This window comes from Rhamphochromis sp. 'chilingali', assembly GCF_963969265.1.
Source record: "Rhamphochromis sp. 'chilingali' genome assembly, chromosome: 13".
NCBI classification, from domain to species: domain Eukaryota; kingdom Metazoa; phylum Chordata; class Actinopteri; order Cichliformes; family Cichlidae; genus Rhamphochromis; species Rhamphochromis sp. 'chilingali'.
The window spans coordinates 2061311-2088335 of record NC_137940.1 but is presented as its reverse complement, the minus strand read 5'-3'; the positions used below and the strand labels follow the sequence as shown (position 1 = coordinate 2088335).

General features: G+C 44.7%; 2 protein-coding genes across 3 annotated transcripts; both read right to left on the bottom strand.

The window, feature by feature from the left end:
- Positions 1-28: 28 nt before the first annotated feature.
- On the bottom strand, positions 29-4338 carry LOC308408957 (E3 ubiquitin-protein ligase TM129-like). 2 transcript variants are annotated; one of them, XM_080901438.1, is made up of 7 exons: positions 4086-4338; positions 3596-3654; positions 2307-2564; positions 850-1010; positions 612-771; positions 455-527; positions 29-374 (listed from the first exon to the last, which is right to left on the bottom strand). In XM_080901438.1, exons 1-7 carry the CDS (start codon positions 4288-4290, stop codon positions 187-189), a joined length of 1104 nt encoding a protein of 367 aa, XP_080757564.1. In that variant the 5' UTR covers positions 4291-4338; the 3' UTR covers positions 29-186. The 2 variants fall into 2 exon arrangements, with proteins under 2 accessions (XP_080757564.1, XP_080757565.1); XM_080901439.1 differs by having other exon boundaries at positions 4063-4185.
- Positions 4339-8048: 3710 nt separating this feature from the next.
- On the bottom strand, positions 8049-26940 carry ccdc142 (coiled-coil domain containing 142). The gene is made up of 17 exons (XM_080901675.1): positions 26623-26940; positions 25952-26020; positions 23980-24026; positions 23451-23654; positions 23021-23239; positions 21367-22682; positions 19925-20202; positions 19124-19210; positions 17556-17741; positions 16976-17136; positions 16444-16596; positions 16155-16269; positions 11854-12031; positions 11595-11705; positions 9025-9125; positions 8632-8800; positions 8049-8499 (listed from the first exon to the last, which is right to left on the bottom strand). Exons 3-17 carry the CDS (start codon positions 23980-23982, stop codon positions 8391-8393), a joined length of 3390 nt encoding a protein of 1129 aa, XP_080757801.1. The 5' UTR covers positions 23983-24026; positions 25952-26020; positions 26623-26940; the 3' UTR covers positions 8049-8390.
- Between the last annotated feature and the right edge of the window lie 85 nt (positions 26941-27025).

The window sequence follows — 27025 nt, the reverse complement described above, 5'->3', positions numbered from 1 at the left end:
GTAACAACATACAAATATGAAATAAATGATTCCTCATAGAATTGTTTTTATTTCGTTTCCATAAAAGCAGAAATAGAACACGACCACATCCAGTCCAGGTGCCGCTCTGGTTGGAGGATGTTGAGCAGAAACCCTTGGTCAACATTGGAAACATTAAAAGTCAGTGTGGGGGGAGACGTGTGCCCGTCATCGGACTGCGCACACATCCAGAATACAGAACTTGGCTCTACAAGTAGGGCAGGGAACCCTGCTGGACAACCACGTCTCCGGTGTCTGCTCGTCTAGACGGCTGGCGAACCATCGACCCAGACACAACAGACACCACATGGGTCTGCAGTGACACTGCTGGCAGTCTGAATCGTCATCATCGGTCTCTGTAGCAGACAGGAATCACACAGGCGTAGTTACACGAGCACATATGAACCCACCCAAAAAACGATCAGCGTAGTTTTACCTGCTTCGTGGCAAAGCGTGACCAGTTTGGCGTTTGCTGGAACCTGCATGCAGCCGATACAGGGCTCTAACTCCTGTGTACGCACACAGCACATGCTGACTGACTGACTGACTCATCTCAGCACTGGACACAATTTGATGAATGCAGCAGTGTGTACCTGTCCGTGGGGGAGGGCGTACGGCTGATTGAGGTCCACCTGAGCCTTGAACGTTTCCAAAAAGAGTTCACCGAGCGTTCGATGGATCACCACATTAGGAGAGTTTCTGATGGGAGCCCGGAGCTTCTCCCGGAGCTCTGCGTACTCCGCAGAGTTGAGCCTGGAACGAGTTGGAAAGACGATTTGATTTCTCTTTGTTTTGACACGAGACGTGCCGTTTTGTCGAGACAACACATACTTGATATTGAATGGTGTGACAGCAGGGTTAATGCTGTCAACTCTCAGGGTCAGGATCTCTGTGGGCGAGGCTGAATCCGGACTCAGGTGGTGCTGTGTGGACTCTGTCACTGTGACGTGGCAATCGCTCTGCAGGGCCATGTAAATGTGATACGTGGTCACCTAGAAGCAGACAAAGAGGGTCAGATGTGCCTGAGAAGACAAAGTCTAGCTGCAGCTCATGCGCACAAGTCAGCAGTTGGATTCTTGTTGAAATGCAGCAAAGTTACCAAGTCCCTGTTCTATAAATAACCAACATTAAAAAAACGAAACATATTAAGATGCAGGATAACAGAAAACCAGTGAAGATGCTCTAAAAATATTTATGTACCAAAATTATTACATGAAAAGCTCAGAATGGATTTGTCTAGTTGGTCAGTTAATCATCACAATGATTAGAGCCCACAGGAAGCCCACGGCCGTCGCTCTGTGTCCTTGTAGCTCAGGTCTGCGTTTGTTTGTTCGCCGTGCACAGAATCACTTTTCCATGGTCAGACCGCAAGTGTGACAGCGTTACCGCGACAACGTTACCGCGACAGCGTTACTGCGACAACGTTACCGCGACAACGTTACCGCGACAGCGTTACCGCGACAACGTTACCGCGACAACGTTACCGCGACAACGTTACTGCGACAGCGTTACTGCGACAGCGTTACTGCGACAGCGTTACTACGACAACGTTACTACGACAGCGTTACCGCGACAACGTTACCGCGACAACGTTACCGCGACAACGTTACCGCGACAGCGTTACCCCGACAACGTTACCGCGACAGCGTTACCGCGACAACGTTACCGCGACAGCGTTACCGCGACAACGTTACCCCGACAGCGTTACTGCGACAGCGTTACCGCGACAGCGTTGCCACAACAACATTACTGCGACAGCGTTACCCCGACAACGTTACCGCGACAGCATTACCGCAACAACGTGCAACCAATCTGCAATTTTCCCGTCTCTGAAATGGTTGCCTTGGAGACGAAGAGTGCAGGGAAACAATGGCAATAATAAATATCATCAGTTTTCAACTGAACGGGGTCAAGGTTCCTTCTAGTACGTCTGTGATAACGGTTCCTAACTGTGACGGATCTCACATCAGCTGCGAGCCCTTTAACCACAGACTTTATAAAAGCAGAAACAAACGGACGCTTTGTTTCATTTATGATCAACAGTCTATCAGAAACAGTCATTTACACGTTTCTCTCTGACGATAGCGAGAAGAGGCTGAAAAAAAAGATGTTTATGATGTAAGGGTCATTTTTCTGATAGGACTTTCTGTGGACTGTTGTCCTGACAACTGAGACTCGTAGGAAAGCACAGGATCAGGATTTCTCAGAGTTTCTCTGCAGTGCGTGAAACTAGAGTTGTGCAGTTATAATGCCAAAGAAAAGCTATACGCATATTTATTAACACTCACCTTTAACACCCAGGTGTCAGTGACGATGACTCGAGCTCCCGGTGCTCCTGTAGCAAACTTATCTATGTGTCTGAACTCAGTGTTGATGCTGACTGCCACAGAGCCCCAGCTGGAGAAAGGGGGCTGCACATGGGCCTGCAGCACCTTACTGATTGGATGATTGTGCCAGCGACGCCGGGACCAGTAGAAGACAATTATCCAGCTGACCGACTGGAGGCAGAGAGACAGAAGGAGAAACGCTCTCCAGTTGTCACCAACCTGGAGAAACAACAACACAAGAGATCACTGCTTCAGGTTCATGATCAAGAGAGTTTGAACCACTAAACCTAAACAAAAGACGACAACAACAAAATGACTCCAACATGTTTGCTTATTGGCTCCTGTGTTCTGGTTATTCCTACAGATTACATTATGGAAAACTGTCTTCTTTTTTCAATTCATCAAATGTGCTACTCTGCAAACAAAGCCATTTCCTGCATAAATTCAAACTTTTCTACCCCACAGAGTCATGAAACCCTCGTGGAAATGTGATGCCTCATAAGGTTTTCTTCCCAGCTACAGCAGCTGGACCCAGAGACGGGGAAGCTGCACCAGGAACGAGTCGGCTAAAAGGCTGTAGGCATAAGCAGTCCTTTAACAGTGTGCACGTGTGGGCCCTGCATGCCACAGCCCACAGCTTACTCTGATCAACAAGGCAGAAATCAAACACACAATCAGTGGAAAATGCACCGTTTGTCACGCACAGTTACATCACTTTCACCCAAGCGCTGTAGCAGAGCGTGGGCACGTGTTGCAGTAAAAGAGATGGACGATGATGAGAACAGAGCAGCTCGTAACCACGAGAGGAGCCGTTTCTTCTGTTTGGAAGAGTTTTGGTTTAAATAAATAACAGATGCTGCGCCGCCATCTGCTGGTCAGCCTGCTTCTCTGTCAGACTTTCACCAGCATCATTACCAGTGAGCTAACACGGATAAAGAAGAATGTGTACTGCGAATGCTAACGATCCATTCTCTGACTTTGCTTAAAAACAGTGGTGAGCATTAGATCGAACCTGAAAGGATAAAAGTTAATGACCGACTCCAAAGCCCTGTGTCGTGGGTTTTTACTTAACTGATTTTGTTTTTTTGATAATGTTTTATATGAGCCAGTGTAAACTCATAGCACGGCTCACTCTCCAAATGCACCGCCTGTTCTCCAGGATCTACATCAGCATAAATGTGTTTCCTTAAGTACACAACAGAGGGCGTGGCCCCGTGCAGGCTGCAGGCAGAGAGCATCAGCCAACCCACCTGGTAAATGTTAACCAGGTTTTTTTCTGGAGCAGCGACACACATTCCCATGTAGTAACCTGCAGAGAGAAGACACAATATAGCATCAGACAAACACGAACCTGCTCCATGTTTATCAGGTACACAAACATCACAGGCCCCTCCACGGAGCAACAAACCAAGACCAGGTCAGACGACACCGCGACTGTCCTCTGCTCGGGGCTCTCGTATATAAAACCCGTGTCTACGGACAAGCACTGATTTAAAAGCTCAAAATCAAAGTGTTATCGCTCCCACGGGCGTGTCCTCCATCATTACTGACCTGTGCGTGGATTTAAAGTACAAATTATTCACTTATTTAAACTGTTCTAATCTTTTCTTAATGCCTCATTTTTTTACCCATGGTTCCAAAATGTTATAATGGTGACACTGGTTCTAACACCCACTGTGTGCGTGACGTGATTGCGGGGAACAGAGTGCTCTTCTACCTGTGTGACAGTGACGAGTTTACCTAAAGGCAGCGCGGAGTGGACCACGATGGTGATGCTGGTCCTTCTGATGTGATACTGGATGAAGCCCACGTCCTCGCTGCCCAGCCACGACGAGAACAGGTTCTGGATGGTGAGGCCGGCCGAGCGGAACTCATTGGGCGTGAACACGAAACAGAAGGAGAGGACCACGTAAGCCAGAGTAAACGACAGCTCCGGGCTCTCCATACTACTGCCAAGGTCCGAGTATATTTACCTCACTTCCGCATACGTTTTCTTCTTCGTCGTCTTTTCTTTTCTTCGACGCTTTTTCAAAATGCCGTTTTCAAACACCGGGTTGAGCCATTACCGCCCCCTACCGGCTTAAAGAAGACGAACCGAAAGTCTGGTCTGCCTATCACACATATGCTCTTCACTTCAGCTTCAGCTCATCTGTAAAGGGAAAATCTTCTAGAAGTGCGTTTGTGAGGCCACAGTCTCGGGTCTAATTCTAGGTTAGAGTCAGCGCAGGCCAGGAGAAAGATCTTCCGCACCAAACTTGCTGGGTCAGGGTTACTCTTGACTGGTACCAGGGTGGCTGGTCCGTCCCCGCTGGTCCTCTCACCTTTGGCCGTGGTAAAAGTTTATTTATATATCGCACATTTCACTGACAGATGTCACAAAGTGCTTCACAAAAGAGATAACAAAAAACAATATACAATACTTCGGTCCTCCCTCCTCCTCCTGGGATAGGCGCACAGATGTCTCCTAGATGTGTGGCCTCAGGTATTTGGTACTCTTGGGGGCTGCCACATATCATGTAATATATGTAACTACCAGTGTTGGGTAAGTTACTTTAAATTAGTAACTTAGTTACATTACTAGTTACTTCTATCAAAAGTAACTCAGTTACTTCAAGTTACTCGTTACTTTCAAAGTAACTAGTTACTAGGGAAAGTAACTTTGGTTTTACTCAGACTTCTCTTGTTAATGTGTTGCTTCTGTAACTGGATACCCAGCCAGACTACCAGTCTTCTAGCTTGCTTACTTGCCACAGTGCACTGTGCCACCTACCAACAGAAAGGAAAAGATAATGTGCACATTTCCACGAGAGAAACCCCACGCCTGGACCGTCATTGACTGCTGCCATGATTCTAGCCTACGTCACAGCGTCATGTGCACCTTTTACATCCAACACAAAAACTGCAGTCGTGGTGCTTTGATTGCACTCAGAACTCGGAAATTCTGCCTTCTGAATAGGAAGATGCAGGTAACATCAGGCTGCAGATGAGCTGCATACAGGGCTGGACTGGGACAGAAAATAGTCCCGGGCGTTTTGACTAGAGACCGGCCCACCATTATAGGAAAAATCATAAAGCCTTTGAATGCAAATAAACACTGTTGTGACAGTGATGTTCACTGTTCTGATGGTATATATGCATCAATCTATCAATCGTTTGTTGTAAGATTCAGATAATTATTTTTTAAAAGCGAGACATTTTAAATGAGAATAAGAAAGAGAAGTATGTCTTTGTGCCCCCCTCTCCCTGTTAATGCCCTACATGCCCCCCTGGCAACACTTTGATAGATCCGCCCCTGCACAGTTACCAGCTGTCAGCTACTTAGAAAAGGATCCTGGTGTTATTCGTCTCTCAGAAACAGTTCATAACTTCAACTCATCCATGTCACCTGAAAGGTAAACCTGTTTCTCCATCACCTGTTCAGCTCTGATGATTCAGTAAGGACATCTCCTGGTTTCATCCTCATGTTTCCCTCTGACCAGATATCCAAACCATATCATGACCAGCAGCTTTACAGCTGTGGCTCCAGCAAACATCAGCTGATACTAGAAATTAATATTAAATAAATTCTAACAACAGCTGATCAAGCTTAAACGTGCTGCTGTTGTTTAACGCGACCTCCACTGTTTTTTTTTTCTTTCTGGCTCAAAGTGGGCGATAAATAAACAAGAGAGAAAAGACGATCAGCTGATCATTGATCAGTTTCATGATTGAAGTAGAAACAGGAGAGAGAGGGGGGAGAATGAGAGGAGAAGAGGCAGCTGTGCAGCATAAACACAGATTAACTCCAGCTTTGTGTCTTTTTCATTGTAGCTGAAGTCCGGGACAAACTGTTCTCCTTTTCACCTCAATAAGAAACGCGTAATATTTTCTCTGAATACCAGACGATTCCGTTTTTTACGGCAACTCTACTAACTAACCTTATGAATAAAATAAAGTTCAACATCAGTAACATCATAGCACCCACCCAGCTGTATAGAAACTCGTACCCAGCACAATGAAAATAAACTCCACCTAAACTTGGTTCATATCTGACCCAGACAGACTGCAGGTCATAACTTCTTACCTGAAGTTCAGTTCTCCTGACACTCGGACCGGCGGCCGCCTCGGGGCTCTCCTCCTGCCTCCGATCTCCCTCATCCACCTGCTGGCCTCCACCACTTGCTGATGTTACTGAATCTGTGGAAGCTCTGTGGAGCCTGTCTAAATCCCAGTAACGATTAACGCGTTCCTGATTTTGGCATAATAACTAGTTACCGTGCTCGTTACCACAATAATAACGTAGTTATTAACGTAGTTAACTAGTCCCTACACTGGTAATAACACAGAAATGAATAAATAAGCAGAAAAGATTCAAATGAACAAGATGAGCCTACTGAGATTCTGTACAGCTGCTCTTTGTCAAAGGAAATGTTAATGAGTTTATTTCACTACAACTAAGGAGGCAAGCCCGACTCCTGAAATTCAACCCCCCATCATAATTCCCCCCTCCACCAAACTTTACACCTGGCACAGTGCAATCAGAGAAGTAACGCTCTGTTGGCAATCACCAAAGCCAAAGTCCAGAGAACAGGCCTCCACTAGACGGCAGCATGCTTTACATCACAGCATCCAACACTTTGCATTGTGGTTGGTCATGTAGGGCTTGTATGCACACAATCTGCAGTTGAGAAAAGGTGATAATAATCAGTATATGTTATTGCAATACCGCATATCACAACATTTCTGAAGCTGCAAATGTGTCGTTTAGTGAGTGAAGTATGGTGAGAATGTCGTATCCTGGGGTCTGTGTTGATTTATACCTGTAGTGAGTTAAGACAGAGATGTGAACGTACTAACGAGTGAAGAAAACGTGTTGAGGATGGAGGACAGTTAGTGAATCAGGAAATACAGAGGATTGATGAAGAGGAGGGCAGCTGTGAAGAGGATGAGTTGGTACCTGTGTAGTATGGACCAAATTGTTTGTCACAAGCTTAGAGAGTGAGAGGATGCCCGAGGAACGGATTTGTACGTATTTATTTCCAGGAACAAGGGTGATGTGCAGAGCTCAGATAGGATCGAGTTGTTGAAGCTGGGTTAAGAAGAGACTCTCATTCTTTCTCGGCATGAAGCCCAACTGCTGGTTGCTGTGTTGATGGACACAGATGAAGTCAGCGTCCATAGACCGTGATGTTTGAAGACAATACTGAGATCTGTAGTGAGGCAGGAGGTAGATGAGAGAACGGAAAGTTGGCGGTCAGTGAAAACAAGACAGAATGTGTGTAAATGTGAGGCAGGTATAACAGTGACGTCATACAGTGCTTACGAGACGGCAGCGAGACCTGCGATGATGCATGGCTTTGAGATGGTGCACTAATAACAACCAGGATGGATGATTAGAAATGTATTCCTGTCATTGAGTAGTCTGAACTGTTGTTGTTCTCGGTCCTGACTTCATTTGTGCGAACAACAACAGGAGGGGTTAGTAAAGAAATGATTTGTGCTTCTCGTCCATCGAGAGTACAGGGAACAGAATCAAAAGTAAAAGAAAATCACTTTTGCTTCTGTCTTCAGGTCCTGTGTTTGTTGTTCTGCAGTTTGAACTACTGAAATAAAGTCACAAAGCACAGAAATGAATTCAGCTGAATGAGATAAGGAGCATCAAATGGTTTTCATGGTGCACTTAGTCCAGTTCCAGTCTGATAAACTGACAACAGCAATGAAAAGAAGCACGAGCACATGAACATGCAAACACAAACTGATTTATTCAGGTATATAAAACACAGGCAAAAGAAATATTTCTGAAAATAAGAGCATTTTGTTTTTAAATTAATTATCATTTCATTCATTTGACACATTTCAAACATATGTGAGCGAGAAGTTCTAACCAGTGTTGTCCCAGTGTGTCTGACTGGGGTTTATGTTGCACCTGCTTCATGGTGCCCCTCATGTCTATTTATCAAAAATAAAATCATTATTTTTATGTATTTACATGATATTTCCTTCAAATGTTGCTACTAAATCAAAGTGTGTGTGTGTGTGTGTGTGTGTGTGTGTGTGTGTGTGTGTTCAGTGTTCAGAGTTGGACAGGCAGGACAGCCCCAGCAGCCTCCAGCGACGGGCACTGGTCTGAATCCTCAGGTCTAACCAGTCCTGCTGAGCTGCACCCAGCACCAGGCTGTGAGCACAAAGGAAACACTTCTTAACTGGGAGCGACTTCAAGGGGAGAAGTGTGCATCAGGCCCATTAATGTGTCAAAAAAATGATGAATTTCTGCACTACCTCCGTAGAGAGAATGGGAGAACTGTACCTTGGAGCGAGGTATGGCTCTGCGGGGGTCGATGGGTCTACTGGAGGGAGGTCGGTAGGCGTGCATGAGGAATCAGACTGAGGCAGGTCCTCGCCTTCCATGCACCTCAGGTTGGCTATACTGCTCCCCACAGCAGCATCAGTGCTGTCCCCGTTTCTGTCAGCCGGACCTGGAGAATTACAGCAGGCTCATCACCACTGCCTCTCATTGTATTTGTCACATGAATGGCAACCACACAGCCTGTGAATCCTAACAGAACATGTGCTTGGTTGATGAAGGAAAACTTTCTCACAGCTCAACACGCCTCTGAAACGCCTGTGTACTGAAGGAACGAGGGAAATGAACTGTGACGTGTTGGCACATTTGAACGCTGCAGACTGACGTGACACTTACAGCAGCGAGAGAAAGGCTCCCAGGATCGAGACTGCACGTACGGTTTAGCCTGCGGCTGCTGAAGCAGGCACACCACTGCTGAGTCCACCTGCTGAAAAACCCTGCAGGCAGAGAGAGCACCGAGGAACTTCATCACTTATTATTTAGACTCTGCCAGCAAATATTAAAAAGTAACACTTTAATATTTTTTACTTGAACAGACCCAGGAGATAACCAAAAACAGTTGAAGTCACAATGTTTGAGGTGTACAACAAAGATGTGACTAAATACTGAAAATAGCAACATTTGTATGATTATCTTCTTGTGCACATCTGGTCCCAGCACTGCAGCTGCATTTGGAAAACTGAGTCCCACTCTGACATCACGTCAAAGTGACTTATATACAGGGTGGGTCATTCATATGGATACAGCGTAACAACATGGGAATGGTTGGTGATACTAAAGTCCTGTTTGTGGCACATTAGTAAATGTGAGGGGGCAAACTCCTCAAGATGGGTGGTGACCATGGTGGCCATGTAGAAGTCGGCCATCTTGGATACAACTTTTGTTTTTTCAATAGGAAGAGGGCCATGTGACACATCACACTTATTGGTAATGTCACAAGAACAACAATGGTGTGCTTGGTTTCAACGTAACTTTATTCTTTCATGAGTTATTTACAAGTTTCTGACCACTCATAAAATGTGTTCAATGTGCTGCCCATTGTGTTGGATTGTCAATGCAACCCTCTTCTCCCACTCTTCACACACTGATAGCAACACCGCAGGAGAAATGCCAGCACAGGCATCCAGTATCCGTAGTTTCAGGTGCTGCACATCTCGTATCTTCACACCATAGACAATTGCCTTCAGATGACCCCAAAGATAAAAGTCTAAGGGGGTCAGATTGGGAGACTTTGGGGGCCATTCAACTGGCCCACGATGACCAATCCACTTTCCAGGAAGCTGTTCATCTAGGAATGCTCGGACCTGGCACCCATAATGTGGTGGTGCACCATCTTGCTGGAAAACGTCAGGGAACGTGCCAGCTTCAGTGCACAAAGAGGGAAACACATCATTATGTAGCAACTTCAAATATCCAGTGGCCTTGAGGTTTCCAGTGATGAAGAATGGACCCACTATCGTTGTCCCCCATATACCACACCAAACCATCACTTTTGTTGTTCCAACAGTCTTGGAGGGATCCATCCAATGTGGGTTAGTGTCAGACCAATAGCGCTGGTTTTGTTTGTTAACACCATTCACATAGAAGTTTGTCTCATCACTGAACAAAATCTTCTGCGTGAACTGAGGGTCCTGTTCCAGTTTTTGTTTTGCCCATTCTGCAAATTCTGTGGCTGATCTGGGTCATCCTCGTTGAGATGCTGCAGCAGCTGGAGTTTGTAAGGGTGCCATTTGTGAGTAGCTGATATCCGCCAAAGGGATGTTGGACTAATGCCACTCTCCAGTGACATGCGGCGAGTGCTACGCTGTGGGCTCTTGCTGAATGAAGCTAGGACAGCCACTGATGTTTCTTCATTAGTGACAGTTTTCTTGCGTCCACATTTTGGCAAATCCAACACTGAACCAGTTTCACCAAACTTAGCAAGCAGTTTGCTGACTGTAGCATGGGAGATGGGTGGTCTCGTAGGGGGTCTTGCATTGAAATCTTCTGCAATGACCCGGTTAATGCGTTCACCAGCTATCAACACAATTTCGCTCCTCACGTGTTAACCTCTTCGACATGTCAATGGCTGTGAACAAAGAGAAACTTGTAAATAACTCATGAAAGAATAAAGTTACGTTGAAACCAAGCACACCATTGTTGTGACATTACCAATAAGTGTGATGTGTCACATGGCCCTCTTCCTATTGAAGAAACAAAAGTTGCATCCAAGATGGCCGACTTCTAAATGGCCACCATGGTCACCGCCCATCTTGAGGAGTTTGCCCCTCACATATACTAATGTGCCACAAACAGGACTTTAATACCACCAACCATTCCCATGTTGTTACGCTGTATCCATATGAATGGCCCACCCTGTAGAATCAGCCTCAGTGGAAGAGAACATGACGTCCGCAGTGCAAACAGCAGTGTGTTCATTTCCTTCTTAGCTGGCACAGTGGTGCAGAGGTCTGCACTGCCAAATAACAGAAAGAGTCTGAACCTGTCTGGAGTCTTTTTGGGTGGAGTTTGGATGCTTCCTCTGTGCCTGTTTCTTCCCACAGCCCCAAAAGCTGCATATTTACTGACTGTGTGATTCATTGGTGATTTAAAATTGCAGATGGAAAAATGTGACGTTCAGTGGTCAGTAAGACTAGAAAGATGACGGCTTCCACACTCTGAAGCTCACAGTAAAGCAGTGGTCTCAGATATGTGGAGTATGCACAGCTGCTAAGCTTTCATAAAGCACCTTGAGGCGACTGCTGTTGTGATTTGGTGCTATATAAATACAATTGAATTGAATTGAACACGTAGGCTCGTTTGGGCTGGTTTTGGATATTTGTTACTGGTTTGATTAGTTAACAATCAAGAGATTTACAGGGAGATGAAGATGGCAATGAATAAGAGAAAAAGCCAGATGGTGATACCGGAGGCTGAGCAGCTGCTGGTGGAGCTCAGCTGACAGACCATACTGGTTGGACTGGATCATTTCTCTAATAGAGTCAAAGTCCTGCTTCAGCTGAAGAGCGCCCTGCACGCTAAAAACAGAGCAGAAGGACATTTGTCAACATCTGAAGATGGTCTGTGTTTATGTGACGTGAAGAGTCACACGCACATGTACCAAACTGCTGTTTTTAATGATGTCATCAGTTTGTTGGCTAACACCGTCTGTGCTCTAAAACACACCTGAACTTGATCTTCTGTCTCAGGATGTGCTCCATCCATGCCTCCATGAACGCTGTCATCGTTATACTCAATGCTTGGACTCGTGCGTCGTCAGACAGAGGGGCCACGCCCTCTAACACTTGACCAATCACAGTTTGAGCTGCCAGAGATGCATATTCACTGGGACTGTTGGGAAAACCTTTGGAAACACAGCGTAAAATGAAAAAGGCCATTTAGAGAGAAAATGAAATACAAACTTTTAGCTTCTGTTGAACTGAGATGCTGCTGAAATATTACAGCAGCCATTTATTTTCAGTGTGGTTGGTGCGAATATAAAAGCATTCATAAGCAATGACACTAACTACACGCTGTAGCTGCTGCTTTGGCAGGACAGCGACCCAAAGCACAAACATGACAGCTGGTGTTCTGTTCATAATACATGGGTGGATCAGTCACTGTGGAAGGAACAGACTGGAAGTCCAACCTGCAGCTGTTAGTGACAAAACTTTGAGTGCAAAACATGACAAAGATCAGGAAGTGTTGGAGCTGGAGCAGTGAAGACAGACACACAGCAAAGAGCCAGCAGTGAGAACCTGCTGCACTCCAGCGGTGTGGCACAGGGTCACCTGCTCACACCTGAGTTTGTGGGTTGTTCTCTCACAGGAAAACTACATTCACTGTATTACAGTCACATAGTACTGAGTGTTACTCCTAATGAAAACATTTAAACACTTTAACAGTCATGAGTGTTTTCCTTTATTATTCAAACCAAAGTCTTCTCTGGCTTAGTCTGAATGATCAGCAGGGCTGATAGAAATATTATAATGATGATCATTTATTGTACTGTTGAAAGAACTCTCTAAAGCTTGTAAATTACAAATATTGAATTCCAAATTATTTGATTATTTATGTGCAATTACAAACTCGGTGTAACTATCTGTGTATAAACACAAAGCTGACACTGTGAGACTTCATCACAGGTGTGATCATCACAGCAGATGTCTTTGTGCAAAGTAACTGAGGATAAAAACATGGAGCAGATTTTCCTGGCCTGGCTTTTTATAGCAGATAAGAAAATCAGATGTGAACCTGATGCTGCTGAAGTGAAGCAGAGCAAAGTTACAGAGGTTTGATTACAGACACAGCTGAGAGTTTGTTATTTGGCATCATTTGTAAAAGTTTACATTTGTTCGATGTTTAACAGCAGAAATGAGGCTTTGTTGTTGGAGTGTTGAGTGATGAAACCTGCAGCGTCAGAATCTGTGAGACGTCGACAGAATCAGCGACGGCGTGTCCGTGCCGTCGGGTGAACGATCCACGCTCTGTGTTTCTGTGCGGACTCTGTAACCTGCTCTCATTTGCTGTTTTAGCTGTTTGATGGTTGCTGAAATAATGTTGTGAGCTTCAACCTGAGATTCTGGCGTTTCTGACAAAAATACATTTATATTTAAAAATGGATTCAGGACTTAATGAATGGATATCACTTTATTGAAACTAAAATCGATTTTTAAACCCAACCCTGATGAGTTTAGCCGAATAAAAGTAACCCCTAAATAACTTCTTCGTTGAACAGTTACAGCGTGTTTAGTAATGTGTTGATGTTTGCTGCAGTTTTTATGTTCAGAATTCACAAAACCTACAAAACCACTTCACTTTGTTTCACTTTGTAAGAGCCCATCAGACATCACTGGCTTCAAAGGCTGCTGTACTTAAACCATTCCTTAAAGATCCACACCTGAAAACCTAAACACCTGATCACCTGAAACAGAACACCAGAACACCTGATCACCTGATCACCAGAACACCTGATCACCAGATCACCAGATCACCTGATCACCAGAACACCTGATCACCAGATCACCTGAACCAGAACACCTGATCACCTGAACCAGAACACCTGATCACCAGAACACCTGATCACCTGAACCAGAACACCAGAACACCTGATCACCAGATCACCAGATCACCTGATCACCAGAACACCTGATCACCAGATCACCAAACCAGAACACCTGATCACCTGAACCAGAACACCTGATCACCAGATCACCTGATCACCAGAACACCTGATCACCAGAACCAGAACACCAGATCACCTGAACCAGAACACCTGATCACCAGAACACCTGATCAACTGAACCAGAACTCCTGATCACCTGAACCAGAACACCTGATCACCAGATCACCAGAGCACCTGATCACCAGAACACCTGATCACCAGAACACCTGATCACCAGATCAACTGAACCAGAACACCTGATCACCAGATCACCAGAGCACCTGATCACCAGAACATCTGATCACCTGAACCAGAACACCTGATCACCTGAACCAGAAAACCTGATCACCAGAACACCTGATCACCAGAACACCTGATCAACTGAACCAGAACACCTGATCACCAGAACAGCTGATCACCAGAACACCTGATCAACTGAACCAGAACACCTGATCACCAGAACCAGAACAGCTGATCACCAGATCACCAGAACAGCTGATCACCAGAACACCTGATCACCTGAACCAGAACACGTGATCACCAGAACACCTGATCACCTGAACACCAGAACACCTGATCACCAGATCAACTGAACCAGAACACCTGATCACCAGATCACCAGAGCACCTGATCACCAGAACATCTGATCACCTGAACCAGAACACCTGATCACCAGAACACCTGATCACCTGAACCAGAACACCTAATCACCTAAACACCAGAACACCTGATCACCTGAACCAGAACACCTGATCACCTGAACCAGAAAACCTGATCACCAGAACACCTGATCACCAGAACACCTGATCAACTGAACCAGAACACCTGATCACCAGAACAGCTGATCACCAGAACACCTGATCAACTGAACCAGAACACCTGATCACCAGAACCAGAACAGCTGATCACCAGATCACCAGAACAGCTGATCACCAGAACAGCTGATCACCAGATCACCAGAACAGCTGATCACCAGAACACCTGATCACCTGAACCAGAACACCTAATCACCTAAACACCAGAACACCTGATCACCTGAACCAGAACACCTGATCACCAGAACCAGAACAGCTGATCACCAGAACAGCTGATCACCAGAACACCTGATCACCTGAAACAGAACACCTAGTTCTAGTAAAGCGCTATATAAATACAGGCCGCTATATAAATACAGGCCATTTACCATTTACCATTTACCTGATCACCAGAACACCTGATCACCTGAACACCTAAACACCAGAACACCTGATCACCTGATCACCTGAAACAGAACACCTGATCACCAGAATACCTGATCACCTGAACCAGAACACCTGATCACCTGATCACCTGAACCAGAACACCTGATCACCAGATCACCTGATCACCAGAACACCTGATCACCTGAAACAGAACACCTGATCACCAGAACACCTGATCACCTGAACCAGAACACCTGATCACCAGATCACCTGAAACAGAACACCTGATCACCAGAACACCTGATCACCTGATCACCTGAACCAGAACACCTGATCACCAGAACACCTGATCACCAGAACCAGAACACCTGATCACCTGAACCAGAACACCTGATCACCAGAACACCTGATCACCTGAAACAGAACACCTAGTTCTAGTAAAGCGCTATATAAATACAGGCCGCTATATAAATACAGGCCATTTACCATTTACCTGATCACCAGAACACCTGATCACCTGAACACCTAAACACCAGAACACCTGATCACCTGAAACAGAACACCTGATCACCTGATCACCTGAAACAGAACACCTGATCACCAGAACACCTGATCACCTGATCACCTGAACCAGAACACCTGATCACCAGATCACCTGAAACAGAACACCTGATCACCAGAACACCTGATCACCTGAACCAGAACACCTGATCACCAGATCACCTGATCACCAGAACACCTGATCACCAGAACCAGAACACCTGATCACCTGAAACAGAACACCTGATCACCTGATCAATGTGGTCTTTATTCAGATCTGTTCATAACTTCCCTGTCTTTTAGTTTGTGCTTTGTCCTCTCGGTCTCTGTAAGTTTTCCACTACTCTGAAACTCCTCTTCCTCTACTGACCGGTATATTATTTATATAGTATATAGTTGTTCTCCACACTTCTCTGTCAGCTTTCCTCTCACCCAAACCTTACAGCCACCTTTTAAGACTCTGGTTCTGGTTTTCTGGTTTCCCGTGAAAGGGAGTTATTATTCACACGGTCACTAAGTGCTCAGAGGAGTTTCTTACCTTACAACATAAATCTACATAAAACACTGAGGTAAACTGAAGTCATACACTCAGATACGAGTACCTGTCCTGTGGCTGGGCTTCCAGTGTACAGCAGGAGGCATGGTGTGTTCAAAGATCTCTCCTGACCTCTGCTTGCAGTCACTGGAGAATGTCCTCAGCATCACAGAAGAGAAGGTCTGACGGACAGTGAAGACACCAACATTACCGCTTAGATGTGGTTAGGGAATCATGTGTGGCTCTGTATAGTCCTGGTATATGATCCTCAGCAACACTAAACACACAGTCCACCCGTCTGCACAGCAGCAGTGAAGCTTTCTGACGTGGCTGTGAGAAGAAAGCAGACAGCTCACCTGCAGAGCAGACCGAGCACGCTCCAGCGTTTCCAGCTGCTGCTGCAGGAGGAGCTGGCTGTGGGTGTGTAGAGCAGACTGCTGGTCACTGTGTGAATTCATCACTAGTGATTTGGTCTGATGCACCATCGCCTCGAATGACTCCCTCATCACCTGCAGACACAAAAAACACATTTAAACTGACACTGAGCTTAAAGATGAACTGTGTCCAAACGTTTTGGCACCACTGCTCAAACTCATTTTGTTTTTTTATTCGAAACGTATGAAATCCTTAATACATGAATATGAAGCAAAGTGAAATAAATGAAACGAACTTTGGGCCAAAAATAAGTACAGCACCAAAGACAGCCATTAGAAGCTCACAGTACATCATGCTTTGCATTGTTTTTACTCCAGTGTTAGTACAAAGTGGTGTGACTATGATCAGAGTTCACTGCATCGTGTTTATGAAACAGCCTTTGCACTTATATCAGTCTCTGATCACCCAGCTCTACAGAACACGTGTTCTGGTTGTAATATATGAGTAACCTACTGTGAGGTCCCCCTGTGTAATAAGCAGGAACTTATTGAGACTCCAGGAGGAGAGGAACTGGTGTGCCTTGGACATCACCCATACAGTAGGCAGCTGCACAGAGGCCAGCACCAAACCAACAGTCTGCCTCTGCAGAGTACAGGGGAAGAGGCTGAAGGGACCTGTGGAGGGGAGACAGACACAACGGGCATCAAGTCAATTTTATTATTATTATTATTTTATGTAGAAACTGTTTTTAAAAAAGAAAAATCAGGCAAAGACTCTGCAATATTAAAGAGAGACAACCACTGATCAAAGCCCACTGACCCATTGATCAGTGGTTGTTGATCAGTGGTCATGAGAATTTGCATAATTATGATGAAGGAACTGAGCTCCCAGCCCATTGTTCCCTCAGTGGGCTGGTTTCAGTCATTGTGCAGATGTACTGTTTATAAGTTTGAAACCTGCAGTCAGCTGAGACTGAAGACGTCACCTGGATGTGACGAAACGTTTCTCCCACTAAACACTACGTCCAGATGAAGATATGAGTTGATGTCATTTCCACTGGGTTTGGTTAGAGTGCTGCTGGTGGAACGTTTACCTGAGGCTCTGCTGTGTGACTGACGGCAGCGCAGAGAAGACAGGAGGGGTGGCAGCAGCAGAAGGAAACGCCCCATTGTTGCTGACGTCACATTTTCATCTTTTTCAGATGATGTCACCACAAACGAGCTTCTTTGATTTATCAAACATTTATCTGTCAGGGTTGAACCTAAAGTTCGGCACAATTCTGAGGAGAGACGACGAAGCAGAAGCACAGCAGGGGACAGCGATTCAGCTCAAAGTCAGTCTGCAGATAATGTTATTCTTTTTTACAGACGAGCGATGTCCGATGTTATTTATTGTTGCTGAGGAATTAAAAAAAAACACCATAATGTACTTTATATTAGAGCTGGGCGATAGAACGATAACGATATGTATCGCGAAATAACTTTTTTTCGATAGAAAAATTAAATTATTGCGATAGACCTCACCGCGCTCGTCCTCTTAAAAAAAGAAAAAAAGAACAGCCAATCCAAATTAAGTAGTGCAGAGCCGAACCAATCACAGCCGCAGCGTCACGTCAAGCCGCACATGTGTGTTTGTTTGGGAAGCAGCCAGCCGCCGTGCCGCCCGGGTAATGGAGGAAAGGAGTGTGCCGACTAGAGAAAAATCAACCGAGAGCGTGACCGAAGGTTACCGAAGAGAAAACAGATGATGGTTCCAACGCCGGAGAGATTGTTGAACGGAAGAGCCACAGAAGCTCTGTAGTGTGAAGGTATTTCTGCTATTTCAAGTCTGACAAAAACAGAGTAGCTGCACTGTAAATGTGCCGAAAGCAAGTCTGGAAATACAATAAAGCGGTGCAGCTCAGTCTCTGACTGGAAGCGCTGATTCGTCATTCGGCTTTTGTCAGACTAAAGTAACTGTTAAAACTGTTTGAAAAGCTCAGCTATACAACAAGGAGAGATTGAGAATTTCCTTTTAGTTCTCAGTTTATTTGATATTGACAAAAGTTAGTCAGTTTTGTCTGTTCTTCTGTAAAACAAACTAAGATTTATTTTTAGAATTAATATTTTGTTTCTAAGTGGAATTGACAGTTTAGTCTGTTTCGTTTGTTCTATTTTGAAACTTAAACGCTTTAGCGGCTGCCTTTTGTGTAGTTTGCAATATTTGCCTTTATTTATCTGAAAAAGTCTCATGTTCCTTAAGTACATCTACCCTGTTGAACTTATTATGGGAAATAAATATTTAAATAAAAACAAGCTGCTGATTATTTCACATTTTACTTGTGAGCAACGGCACATTTAAATCTTACAAATATAGTTATTTGGCTTATATCGTGATAGATATCGTTATCGCCTGAAATGAAAAAAACATATCGTGATATGAACAAATCTTGTATCGCCCAGCTCTACTTTATATTTATCAACTGTTGGAAATTCTGCTGCTGTTAAAAATGAAGTAAAACATGATTTTAAAAATAACTTAGTGTGTCTGGTCAATCAAATATGAAATCAAAGCTAATGACATCACACCGTGTCTAAAACAAAAATGACATATATGTAAAAACATGTAATATGTAAGGTCAGAGCAGCAGACCGGTCAGTGTGTGAGTCTAAGCGCACTAACCATAGTCCCACTGAGCATGTGCAGTAACCAGTAACACACACAGACTCAGGTCCTCCAGCATGACTTCACTCTCCTTTGGAACTTGACCTACAACACACAACAAGGAGTGTCACACACACAACACAATTTCATATGCTCGGTTTTCTCCTTTCAAAGAGTTTTGCAGTCGAGCTGCTCTCGGAGGTTTTGCTGTTAACCTGAGTGCTGAGAAGCTCCCCCCAGCTCCTTCTGACAGCACAAGCTGTGATCATTACTGATGAGAGGCTGCGGGATAAAAACACTTTGAAATTAGACGATTCTTTTTTGTGCACACTGCCTCCCCCATCCATCAGGTCCAAATGTGTGCCAGAAGCAAACACAACGATCAGGCACTCAGATTGTGCAGATCATCATTGAGTCTCAGAGTATCTGAGAGCCTTTCCCCGGAGTTTCATAAATATTTAACATAACTGAGAGACCTTCTGTATACTGACTCTAAGTTTAGGCAAAGCTCCAGTCAGCTCAGCGTTTCCCACTCTGCCCCCACTTTCATGTGAATGTGCTCATAGATTAATGTGACCAATCACAAACGTGGATAAGACAACAGAAACGTGTCCATTCCAAAGGAAGAGAAAATATGAAGCGGTTACACACAACGCAGACACAAAACAGCTGCTGTAGACAAAGCAGCAAAGTAAACGTAACAAGGAAAGCAGTGTACAACATTACAGCACTACACGCTCAGCCTGGACTCTACTTTACGTATACATGTCTGCTATCATCAGACGGTGGGCACAGTGGCTGCTGAGGCCACGTTCTTACCAGCGTCTGAAGCCTGACACAGCCGGTGGATGACCTGGAAACCCCTGTGGTGCTCCTGGAGGTTGAGGCTTCCTGCAGTGTGTCCTGCTACAGGGACTTGTAGTTGCAGCCACAGGGCTCTGCTGCAGAAAGCCCTCAGCAGGGTATGATACTGTTCAAGCAGATCAGCAAAGACCAGAGACTCACCCAGGTCTAACCACTGGACTGAGTGAGACCAGCAAACAAGGTCCGACTCCAGTGTCTTTGTGTCTGCTTCAAACATCTCCTCCTTCTCTGATCTGAAAGATACAAATCACCTCTTAATGTTTAACCATCCTTTGATAGAAACACTGTAGTAGCGTAGGAACATGCACTCGTTTCCATGAATCCTACACCACCTGAAGGTGTTGGTTTCATGCCTGAATGATCATCTCTTCAGAAACAGACCGTGTTTCTTGGCCCGAGTCTGCATTTTTAATGCGTCGCTTTCAAGACAGTACGAGTCGGAATGAATGCATGATATTATCAGATAGTTTAATAGTTTAATTATTTATATAGCACATTTAATTACAACAGATAGACTGTGTGCGACTGTCCTCCACCTGCAGTTGTCCAGCTTACTATAATCATTAGTTTGGGAATGCCCAACAGGGACAACATAAGAACTGGGAAGAACAAAAAAACAACTTCTGTCAGGAGAAAACTGCTTTCAGTCTTTGTTTCATGGTTTACTTTGTCAATTTTACTTCAAAGAGAATTGTGCAAATTCATGCATGTGGCAAAACAGCACTAACTTCATCATTGCATGAACTTCAAGATATTCCCCGAATGAATCAAGATCGATCAGGATATAACAGCATATTTCTGACTAACAAGGCAGTTCATTCCATTTCTATTAACACTTTCTTTAAAATAACACATTCTGGGGCCGACTTGAAGGATGTGGCAGAAATTAGACCTGAGTGTAAATGTGACACTGGAACCTGTAGAGTGATATTTAGAATCCCCATAAATCCAGATCATGTTTTCATTGTTGTTCATTTTATGAAAAATTTAAACTAATTAAAGTTGAACCTTATTGAGCTTGAAGAAGACGTCAGAGGAACAAAGTAACTTGCTATTTAGAACCTGCCATGAATCATTAATACAAACAGGCGGTAAGAAACGTCGTTTTAAGTAGTTTATGTAGCATTATTACTACTTTGATCTTTAGATCCATTTATTGACCTTGACGAAGAGGTCAGAGATCAAATGTGACATCTTCATACAGCACTTTCTATATGTTTACAATAAACACCACACTTGTACGAGTCACAGTCATAGTCTGCTTCTAAGAATACAGTAGAGGTCTGGCCCAGCATGTAAGGCAGATATGAATGGACTCAACATCCCTACAAAGAATGACGCGGACGCAGAAACACTACCAGTAACATTGGTAGGTGGTAACAATGGTGTGACCATACCTGCTGGTGGGATCTGGCACAGTTATTTCCAGTTCGGCCCATTCCTGTTGAATTCTCTCCACATTTTGGTCTTTGTTCAGTTTCGAGCTCTCTCTGTCTAATTCCACTGGATCGGGTGTATTTGGTACTCGAGCGCTCAAGATCGTTGAGTCAACCTTCCCATTTACCACGTCCGTTGCTGGGGTTTGAAGCAGCTGTTCGTTGAGTCTTTCTGGTGTGGGTGTATGTGAAACCAGCGGAGCCAGCAGATCACTGGACGAAACAAACACCTGAAAAAGCAGCTCTGCTGAGGAACGCTGAAGTTGGAAAATCCTTGACGGTGGCACGCCTCGGAGACGTTGGGAGCTCATTAACAAAGGTGAAGCTGTCTGCAGAAGCGCGCCGCTTTCTAAACGTGTCGGATCAGGTTGAACCAAGTCCAACGCTTCTACGCCGCTCTGAGTAAAAGCAGAATGGGACGTGCGTTTTTGACACCGGTTACTTTGTTCTCTTTTAGAGTTCTCCTCTTTATGTTCTGTATCTGCGGGATTGGCTGAAACAGAGGGACGATTTTCCACGACTGGCTTGTTCAAATGGACATCAGGCGTGTAAACAGGAAGTGTTGTATTTTTATTTTGACAAGACATCTGGAGGGTGGGACGACTTATGGAGAAAGGAGGAGAGGAAATTAGATATGTATAATGTAGCTGCTCCCAGGTCCACTCAGATCTCAATGTGGAAATCCCACAGCTGAGACTTGTGGGGTTTTGAGCACACGTGCAAGTCTCATGGTTGCTGTGGATCTGACAGAAGTAACAGGGCGGCTCTGAAGCCCAGTAGTGCAGCTGCTTGGCTGCCATTTCTGCATGATAGCTTGCTAAAATCATCATTAACTCTTTGACTGAGAAAGGAGAAGGGCGATGGCTTTTGATCCTTGGAAGACTGGAATCCAATGTGGAAAAATGTGCCTGCTGCATTACTGCAGTCTTTAGCTTGGAGGCGCTGTGCTGACCTCTCTGCTCATCAACAACCTGGTTGTAATGATAAGTCCCTGTTAAAATATCCTCCAAGACTTCTTTTGGTACAGAGTCTAAGTCAGTCTGGAATACAGAAGACAGGATCGCTTGGACATAGTGCTCCATCAAAACCAGAGCCTGCAGACCAAGTAAGTCCAGAGATTCCTTGATCTTTAGCAGTAGCCTGGTATGTTGACCAGCAGCACGTCTCAAGAAGTGGTCAGACTGGACTTTGGAAAACAGGCAAGACCAGTGATTGAGATGAACTCTGAGTTCTTGACTCAGTGAACCCAGATCGAGCCTGCATGAAGTTGACGGGGTCTGGAAAAGAGAGCAGAATGACTGTGACTGTGTGAACAGGCACTGGTGGCGATACAGAAATCTAAAACTCTTTGACAAAGATGTCAAATGTTGGACGTTACAGAAGCATTCCTGCAACCATTTTTAACAATTATCCAACTACTGGTTGTGGCGGACGTCTGTGATTTGTTACACAGACTCTTCATTACATCGCCCAGTGAAGGTGCATGTGAAGACGCAAACGTTCAGCACAACTGGACCTCTGGTAGCCTCTGGCACAGTGTGATGTACAGCGCGTGACTATATGACACAGTGCTCAGAAAGCTTTAGATCACACAGTGCTGAGCGCTCGGCCTCACCTGCTGAGGTGCAAGGTGTTGCCGATGATGTTCCAACAGTCTGCTCACACTGGATATGTAAACCGCTGCTAGCCGAGCCCTCCTCGTGTACTCGTGTATAAAAATCAGCAGGGATCGCTGCTCCAGGAGTCTCCACTGAGCTCTGTATTTACCCTGCAGGGAGGATGAGGAGGGCAGGAGAAGAACCCCAGCTTCATCTGGCATTCCTTTAAAACAGACCTGATTAGGTGGGAGAGAGGAGATTATGAACTCAGTTATAACAAGATCGATGTTTGTTCAATATTATGGCTTCTTCCCAAAAATGGCAATTAAAGAGTCAGAATGTTGAGGATGTAATCTTTGAAGAGATTAAGCTACGAGAGCTTTCATTCACTCATGTTCTCCTCACACCCATCACAATCCAGTTACACTGCAAACTGTATAAATTCACCTGAGACAGCCGTGCGCTGCCCACCAGCTGCCACTGAGGCGCCACAGAAAGAAGCGCTTGCTGCAGGCGCAGCAGGCGCTCGGAGGAGCGGGACACCAGGTTGTGAGCCACTACAAAGTTCTTCTCTTCCTGATCCTGACCGTGACCCCGGAATAACCACTTCAGACTGGGGTTAAAGCTGCTCCTGATTAACACCTCAGCTTGCTGCAAGGAACGAGACATGAACATCTGTAATCAGCAACCCGAACGGGATGATGCAGAGGCCAGTGTGAAGTGGCTTAACCTAAACAGTCCTCAGTAAAGGGTCAGGACAGGCAAAAGCAGTCCGAGGAAAACCTTTGAAAAACTACAAGGTCTCACTCCAAATATAAAGAAATCAGGGCTGGGTTGAGGTCAAGACTGAAATGGGAGGAGCTATGTTCACATGGACAGTGGAGGATTAATGTTTATTGATCAATCAGCTTAGTAGAAATTGTGCCGTAGTATCGGGCAGAAAAACAACATGTTGTGCTGCATATATAAATCATACCATTTGCACTCAGATCCTCTGTTTAGCAAACAGGAAGTGAAACTGCTCTGAAAGAAACAACAACAATGAATGATCAGTCGTAGCTCATCCTGCTCAAAATCCCTCACATTTCATTGGTTCATGTAATATGTTCAAGGTACAGTAATACATATATAAAATATATACATATTACTGCAAAGCTGTAACGTTGCCTTGTCATCTTGAACACAGAGGCCGAGGTGTCACTGTTAGGCCTAATCATGTTTTATGTATGTGGCCACGTACATATAATAATTATAGGTGACTGCACACCCACTGCTGAGTTTATAAGTTGGCTCATTGCAAAGAAATAAACAATCGAATTCATTTCATAAACCAACAAAAATGAAAAACATGTTACATAAAAGTTCTAAATGAACTTTTCATGTCATTGAGTGAAATAAGTATTTGATCCCCGAGCAAACGATGACTCAGTATTTGGTGGAGAACAGCACAGCGGTCAGACGTTCCAGGCTTGCTCACATCTCAGCAGCACTGTTGGCCTTCTCCTCTCCAGCTCCAGCTCGCTCCACAGATAGGACTGAGGTCTGGAGACACCCCACGTCTCCATTAAGGTTCCAGACCAAAATGTTGGCAGCATTCAATGACTGAATATCAGATGTAATCAGATTACAAATCAGTCTACAGGTTAGCTCTAAAATGTCACTTTACGATACATTTAGTTTAGTTTTCATGCATTAAAACCATTTTAGCCTCATGTTCACTGAGATGTTTCCACTATGTCCAGATCCTCACTGTGACCAACGAATGATGAGTGTGTGTAAAACCCTCTGCAGAGACGTTTGATGTGATTCTGCATCACAGAGTCGGCTTAATGCTGAGCTGACATTAAATGCTGCTGTAAAAGTGCTCATATTAAGAGCACAGAATAGCAAACTTGCAACTTCCTGACATTTCAGTGTTTGTAGAAATCAAAACTTCTGCAATGAATTGGCTCTCTGACACTTTACGAATGAGGAAATTAGTTGATCATTTTATTGCTCAGTGTGGTCTCAGTGATCCTGTTTATCTGACTGCACAGTAAAGCTGTAAAAGTCTAAACTGGAACATTAGAGGTTACCGTGCCGCTGTCTAATAATGCAGACACGGGGAATCAGCAGAGCGAGCTGAAACTCATTTTAAACAGGGCTCTTTGTGCATGCTTGTTGTAACTGCAGCTGTGTGAAGCAGGTTGGAATCAATTACAAAAGCATTTATACATTTGTTGCTTACATTCTAGGGTTGTATTAATCGATATTAAGCTTAAAATTAAACTTAAATACTCATTTGCTACAGTGTGGATACAAACAGAGCTGTCTCTGCCTCAAACAGACGAGCTTACAGCTCCACCCCTCACTAACAGCTGACGTTCACAACTCTAAGGTCAGTAAAGTTCTCATTTCAGCTGCATTAAAGTACTGAACAGTTCTCAGAAATGCTAACGCACGCTAACATTAGCCATTTCATTATTAGCAGTTATCCAGCAGCCACATTAGCCATGTGTTATCATTAACGTGGCGACTAATGAGGAAATGCTGAGTGGATTACAGGCACACAGCTGTGCAGACCAGTGGGGGAAACCACAGCTAAACTGGGCAGAGAGGCCACAGTGTGGAGAATTAATCCAAGCCGACAGTGACCGGTTCAAACTCTCACAGTGAGCCTTCTGTTTTGTTTTGAATGGTCTTTATTTTAGCAGAACTAATGCCACACAGTACACGAAGCTCATCTTTCCCATAATGCTCTTTGTGCGCTCTGTTATTTGTTGTGCCCTTGGTTTATTAGTAGCTTCTAAAATATGTTTTATCTTCACAATCTGTAATGCGAGTCTATCCATCCATTCTCTTCCACTTATCCTCCTCAGGGTCGTGGGCTGGAGCCTATCACAGCACATCTTGGCCATGTCACCAATCATGAGTGTGTTTGTGTGTGTGCAGGCATGTATGTGTATTACCGATCAGGCCTCGCTCTACATCAGCATCTTTCAGTATCTCTGGGATGTTGTGATCCATAGTAGACAAAGCTGTGGAAGGACGAAGCACAAACATGAATTCAAGGCACAGAAAGGGGCCTGTTTATTTCAGAATTCACTCTCCAGCATTTCTGTTGTCACAGAATGTCTATATTCCAAATCATCTGTCAGTGATGTGAATATGAAGAAAAGGTATGAACTCCACAATCATTTTATGAACAGCTGACATCTAAAAAGGCTGCCTGCTATACTCTGTCAGCAATGCCAAGTGTGTCCTCTTTGCTTTCTGTGTATCACACTGTGGTTCAGCCACACTGCTCTCTGCTGTGTCTACACGACAGACTCTGTGACAGTGCTCGCCTGTTTGCTTCAGTGGGGACAGTCTGTGAACTTTCTGACAGATCTTCAACAATAATGTAAACACCACCCAACAACAGGAGCTACATGTTCCAACTTCACTTGTCCTTTTTTTAAGATGACGGTGTAAAAGCTCAGTGTATCCATGAGTCTGTGCTCTTCTTCTGGACATGGAAAACATGCTAATATCTTCCTGTGTCCAACATCGGCAATGATCTAATGGAGTCACCACAGTCAGCTCAACAAAGGCTAGTTAGGGCCAGCAGATGTGTTATTTCCAGCCATCGTACACTTACTTATCAAAACTGTGTTTCTGCGTCCATCTTTGGGGCATCTCGGCTCAACAGAAGAACTTCTCTGGGGAGTACCGACTGGCTTTTTCCCCGCAGAAGAAGAAACGCTGTTAGCTTCATGTTAGCGTTGACACAGCGCTGCTATCCGCACTTGACTGTGGCTAACGTTTCGCCTCACTGGAAGAGCCAGCCAACGATCTTATTATTGACTTACGCCTTTCCTAAAGACGCTCCCGTTAATCCACGAAGGAAGCGTTTAAAATAGCATCTAAATGGCAGAAGCCTGGGAAAACAGGATGTAGCTGCAGCCAATCAGGAGAAAGCGTCGCCAGTTGTTATGGTAAACAAGAAGCGGCGGTGACTCTTGCGCCTGCGTCACTTTTGCTCCTCTGCGAGAGGATCCTTC

What these genes read in the sequence shown, in the direction of transcription:
- ccdc142 (XM_080901675.1), bottom strand. An exon ending in GTGCCAGATCCCACCAGCAG is followed by an intron (nt 20,203 to 21,366) that starts GTATGGTCACAC and finishes TGTATCTTTCAG; the next exon opens with ATCAGAGAAGGAGGAGATGT. An exon ending in AGACAGAAGATCAAGTTCAG is followed by an intron (nt 11,706 to 11,853) that starts GTGTGTTTTAGA and finishes CTCTGTTTTTAG; the next exon opens with CGTGCAGGGCGCTCTTCAGC.
- LOC308408957 (XM_080901438.1), bottom strand. Translation starts at nt 4,290, where the DNA reads ATGGAGAGCCCGGAGCTGTCGTTTACTCTGGCTTACGTGGTCCTCTCC. An exon ending in GTCACACCATTCAATATCAA is followed by an intron (nt 772 to 849) that starts GTATGTGTTGTC and finishes AACTCGTTCCAG; the next exon opens with GCTCAACTCTGCGGAGTACG. An exon ending in CACGCTTTGCCACGAAGCAG is followed by an intron (nt 375 to 454) that starts GTAAAACTACGC and finishes TGTCTGCTACAG; the next exon opens with AGACCGATGATGACGATTCA.